The sequence below is a fragment of the Chrysoperla carnea genome, chromosome X (genome assembly GCF_905475395.1).
Source record: "Chrysoperla carnea chromosome X, inChrCarn1.1, whole genome shotgun sequence".
Classification (NCBI taxonomy): Eukaryota; Metazoa; Arthropoda; class Insecta; order Neuroptera; family Chrysopidae; genus Chrysoperla; species Chrysoperla carnea.
In genome coordinates, this window is record NC_058342.1 from 15,585,655 (window position 1) to 15,591,700 (window position 6,046).

Here is a 6,046-nt window from a genome sequence, read left to right on the forward strand (position 1 = left end):
ATACAACAGACTTACATTTCGCTAAAAATAGATACATCGATTGCAACGCATTCATTGCTAGTAGCTAAATTTATTCATATAACACATTAAAAACGTTTTTCACAAAAATAAATATGCAAAACATTACCAACAATTACAGTATCGATTTACAAAAATTAAAATACAAAAATTATCACAAATTTGAAGAAATGAATTTCTCAAGACCACCAAACTTTTTGTAAACATTTCACAACAAATTATTTAGTGGATTTTAATTTTATTTTGATAATTAATGTTATAATTACTTAGGTAAATTTAATCCAAATATACTGAAATTTGACATGTACAATCTAAATATACTGAACCAAAATACGGAAGGAAAAATTTTTTTAAAGCTGTATCTCGGTGAAAAATCATCGAATTGGGAACCGCAAAAGCTCGTTTAAAAACTGAATACTTTCTAGTTTCGGAATCTATGGCTCAAAAATGTTATTCCTAAATTTCATATGAAGTTAGGAATCGTAAAAAAACTTTGATAATTATTTTTCAACGAACTTTCAAGAAATTGACACTTCTGTATTTAAAATCTTGTATCTTTTGAAATGACCAACGCACTGAAATTTTTAAAATCTTATTCGAAAACTTAAACTTCCTTCTTTTAAGCTCTAGCATATTGTTTTATAAAAACTCGTATATTTCTCACACTTTTCGTATTTAAAACATATGAAGAAACCGAATTTGTCCCTATTTTAAGAGTTTTTTCATCTGGCTGCCATTTTATCAAAAAGGGATTAACTAAAATCTCATCATAGAGAATGAAGATAAATGTAATGGCGTACAAGAATTTAAAAATTATTTTTCAACAAATTTTTTAAAATCATTCGAAAGTAAGTATATTTTTTTTTGAAAATGAGCAAGACATTGGCATTCCAAACAAATTTGAAAGCAATCAGTTTTTATTAAAATTTGAAAAATTGTGTTTTTTGAAGAAAAGTAGGAGAGTGATAAAAATTTTTGCAAAACAATATGCAAGGGCTTAAAAGAAGGCAATTATAAGTTTTCAGACGATATGAGAAAAATTTCAGTGCGATGATTACTTCAAAAGATAATGAATTTTATATCCAGAAAAAGGTCGTACGCGATTTTTTTTATAGCTCGTTTTCAAGAAAAATAAACAAGCTCTCGAATAGTCTTAGCAAATTTATTGTAAAGTAATTTTTAAAATTTTGGTACGCCTCTAAACATTATATAAAATTTAGTGAGTTTTCAAATGAGCTCTCGAAGTTCTAAATTCGATGATTTGTCGCAGAGAGAATTTTACCTAACTTTCAAACAGCGTATTCCTGCGGATTTTAAATTCAGAAGTGTCAATTTTGCTCGGAAAGCGATTACCTTCCAAAAAAATTGTACGATAATTTTTTATAGATCATTTTCAAGAGAAATAAACAAGTTTTCGAGTGATCTAAAAAAATTTATTGTAAAATAATTGTAAAAATTTCGTTCTCCTAAACTTCATCTAAAATTTAAGGATTACATTTATCACCCTTTCACCTGTTACATTTATTCACCTTTGGTTTTTAAACGAGCTATTTCGGTTCCAAATTCGATAATTTTTTGCAGAGATGCAGCTGTTTGGAATTTTTATAAAATTTTCTGTAAATGCTTCAATACTTTGATTAAGTATTTGATACACAAAATATTATAGGGACAGGCGAACGAATAGTTTTTTCGAAAATAATTTCGCTTATTTTGCCACTATAATGATTAAATTAAATTTTACATGCCAAATTTCATTACATTTAGATAATTATTTTTGGCGAAAATGGCTTAAATTAACCTAGGTAAAAACCTAAAATAGATCAAAGCCGTCACTTTGTAAGACACAGATCTTTGACGTAGAGACACCATATTTCTTAATCCGCACTTGGAATTACGCAAATTCGATTTTTTTCAATCAATGGTTTGGTAATAATTTCTCCGATGTGAGTCTGATTATGTCGAACAAAACTAACTTGATCAGATGATTTTTTTCCACAAATAATGCATGAAAATAGTGATTCTTCTTGATCTGGGTCGAAAGAGTCTTTAGTATTTTGTTCACTGTGCGTTTGATTATGTTTAATTAAACTGTCCCAATCACATGTTCTGAATCCACAAGTACCACATGAAAATGGTTCTTTTCGATCCTTGTCCAGAGGATCTTTGGCTCTTCGTTTGTTATGGCTTGTTAAACGTCTTTGATCCTCGAATGTTTCATCACAAAAATCACATGCGTATAATTTTTTTTCTTTGGTATGAATCCGTTTGTGTTTAGCTAAATCACTTTTGTTGCTCGATGATTTTCCACAAACATCACAAGAAAATGGTTTTTCCCCAGTATGAGCCCTCTTCAAATGTTTATTTAAATGTTTTCCACTAACAAATTTTTTATTACAAACTTCACATGAAACTGGTTTGACTCCAGTATGAAACAATTTATGTGAAAGTAAATAGGTTTTTCTAGAAAATGGTTTTTCACAAATATCACATACAAATGGTTTTAATCCAGTGTGACTCATTTTATGTTTATTTAAATGATCTTTTTTCCGAAATGATTTTTTACAAATTTCACATGCAAATGGTTTTTCTCCAGTATGAATCAATCGATGCGTTTTCAAATGAACTTTATGGGCAAACTTTTTATTACAAACATCACATGAAAATGGTTTTTCTCCAGTGTGACTTCTTTTATGTCGATTCAAATGGCTTGAATTAATAAATTTTTTATCACAAAGATCACAGGAAAATGGTTTTTCTCCAGTATGAATCAATTTATGTTTAGTTAAATGGCATTTATAAGTGAATTCTTTATTACAAGTATCACATGAAAATGGTTTTTCTCCACTTTGAATTTTTTTATACGTGCATTTTTTCCCAGAAACATCTCTAGAAAACGGATTTTCTTCAGTATTAGTCTGTTTATCTTGAACTGAAGTATCTGGTCTATTAAATGTATTTTCAAAATCACATGAAAATGGTTTATGAATCTGCATTTGTTGATCCTGTCTGTTGAATGTTTTTCCATAAACATCACATGAAAATGGATTTCCTCCTGTGTAAATCGACTGATTTTGTATTATACTATCTTGTCTAAATGTATTTTCATAATAATTACTAGAAAATTGTTTTTCCCCGTTTTGAATCGGCTGATATTGAACTAAACTAACTTGTCTATTAAAGATATTATCGAAAACATTACCTGAAAATGGTTTTTCAGTAGGTTTTTTTGATATGCTCAAATCAGTAAATGTTTTTCCAGAAAGATCAAATGAAAATGGATTTTCTCCGGTATGTTGAGTTGAATTATCTTGTGTGTTAAATGATTTCTTCCAAATATCAGATGAAAATGATGTTTCTTTGTGACTTTTTTTGTGTTTAACGTAACTGCTTCGTAAACTAAATGTTTTATTACAAAATTCACATGAATAAGGTTTTTCTCCGGTGTGAATTCTTTTATGTCTCGCTAAATGAATTTGTTGACTAAATCGTTTCTCACAAATATCACATGAAAATGGTTTTTCTCCAGTGTGTATTCTCTTATGTAAAATTAAACTTTTTCGATGGGTAAATACTTTATCACAAATATCACACGAAAACGGTTTTTCTCCAGTATGAATCCTTTTATGATTTATTAAACTGTCCTGGTGAACAAATCCTTTTTCACAAAATTCACATGTAAATGGTTTTTCTCCACTATGACTAAGTTTATGTCTCGTTAAGTGTGATTGAATTCTAAATAATTTATTACAAATATCACACGAAAATGGTTTTTCACCACTGTGTATCCTCTGATGTTGGACTAAATGATTTTGTTGACTATATGTTTTTCCACAAATATCACATGAATACGGTTTTTCTCCGGTATGTCTCCGCTTATGTTGCACAAAAACGTCTTGTCTATTGAATGTTTTTTTACAAACCTCGCATACAAATGGTCTTTCTCCAGTGTGAATCCGTCTATGTTTAGACAAATTACTGGCTGTAGTAAATCCTTTTTTACAGACATCACACGCAAACGGTTTTTGTCCACTATGGACCACTCTATGTTTACACAAATTACTTGAGTTACCAAATATTTTATTACAAACTTCACATTTGTATTCACGAATTACTTTTTGTTTTGTGCTAGCACTACTCTTTTCTGGTATTTCATTTTCACTTCGCTCATGTTCCAATTTACTTGCATTTTGTTCTTGAATTTCATTCTTAATTCGTGTATTTTCCAATGTATTATTTCCATGAACTTCTTGTATTTCATTACTTTCGTCTAAGCTTTCGCATTTCACGAATTCTGCATTCAGTTTATGTAATGAATTATTTGCCATTTTCTTTATATTTTATGTATTTTTCGTACTTTTGATTATACTACAACACGACGCCATACGTATATTGATTTCATTATTTTGCTTATAAAATGAGGAATATGTCATTCACAGACATCGAAATATAAATATAAAAGTAGACTGACAAATATATTATGCTCTTAGATCATATATTTTAAATAGATGAGCCCAGCGTATACCAAGTATGTATAACAGGTTGGCTGATAAGTCCCCGGTCTGACACATAGATGGCGTCGCTAGTATTAAATGCATATTATTTTTATATAGTACCAACCTTCAAATGATTCGTGTCAAAATTTGACGTCTGTAAGTCAATTAGTTTGTGAGATAGAGCGTCTTTTGTGAAGCAACTTTTGTTATTGTGAAAAAAATGGAAAAAATGGAATTTCGTGTTTTGATAAAATACTGTTTTCTGAAGGGAAAAAATACAGAGTCCGGAAACTCATTATCAAGCCAAGTTTTTGCTTCCACTGTATTTTTTCCCTTCAGAAAACAGTATTTTATCAAAACACGAAATTCCTTTTTTTCCATTTTTTTCACAATAACAAAAGTTGCTTCACAAAAGACGCTCTATCTCACAAACTAATTGACTTACAGACGTCAAATTTTGACACGAATCATTTGAAGGTTGGTACTATATAAAAATAATATGCATTTAATACTAGCGACGCCATCTATGTGTCAGACCGGGGACTTATCAGCCAACCTATTATTTTGGCTTCACAAACGATTAATATTGTTAGATAATTTTGTATTAATTCTATGAAAAAAATTTTTAAAAATGGTAATTTGTACAAAATATACTGTTTTAACTTTATTTAAAAGTGGTATAATCTTATTTTAAATATGCATCAGAGTATTATGTTGTATATTAAGACATGCTTATTATAGCTATGCTTCGGCATGTGTTATCCTTGTCAATCTACTTTGAGACGTGGTTCTCACTCTGTTAACAATTCCAGTAGTGTATTTTCAAAGATTATGCTGTTCTTGATCAATTTAATCATCAAGTGAAATCAATTTAGTGTCGCCCGGAAATATCCTACAGTTTGATGTCCCTAAAGTATATTAAAACTGTGGGACTACTGAAGCTCATTGGAAGCAAAGCAGGTATAATAGATAATACTGGTCGCAGCTTAAAATATGTTATGACTTACTCCTAACTCAAATGTAATGTAATGTACAGGGCGTTCTGTTATTAACTGCAGATCGTTGGCCTACAGAATAAGCTCATAAAGACGAACAAAAAAGCTCTTTACCAAATTTCGATCTGAGGCCAGATTCGGGAGATGTGCCTATGGGAAAATAGAAAGATTTATGAATTCACAAACCTATCAAATTCATTAAATTAGTAGGTGTCACTTAGAGGATACTATCATAAAACAATAATTGATTTAATTGGGTAGTGAATACTAAAAAAAATATTTTGTTGTTATTATTTATAAAGAAAACAAAAATATAAATCACCAATAGCCAGTTAGATGTGGGAGGTATCAAATTATACATTAATATAGGTACGGGGCAGGGGGGAATAAATTGTGTTATACAGAACACAAAATCTTAAACATTGTATCACTTTACAACGTCAACACACAACATACATACTTTGGTTTGTCTCGGTGTATGTGTATCTCAGCATATATTTATCAAAACGGACAATTGTCCGTCTTGCCAAATATATGCCT

At 29.8% G+C, this 6,046-nt stretch overlaps 1 protein-coding gene across 1 annotated transcript; it reads right to left on the minus strand.

The window, feature by feature from the left end:
* Positions 1-1,892: 1,892 nt before the first annotated feature.
* On the minus strand, positions 1,893-4,343 carry LOC123302965 (zinc finger protein 544-like). Its single transcript, XM_044886059.1, has 2 exons — positions 3,939-4,343; positions 1,893-2,366 (listed from the first exon to the last, which is right to left on the minus strand). Exons 1-2 carry the CDS (start codon positions 4,341-4,343, stop codon positions 1,893-1,895), a joined length of 879 nt encoding a protein of 292 aa, XP_044741994.1.
* Between the last annotated feature and the right edge of the window lie 1,703 nt (positions 4,344-6,046).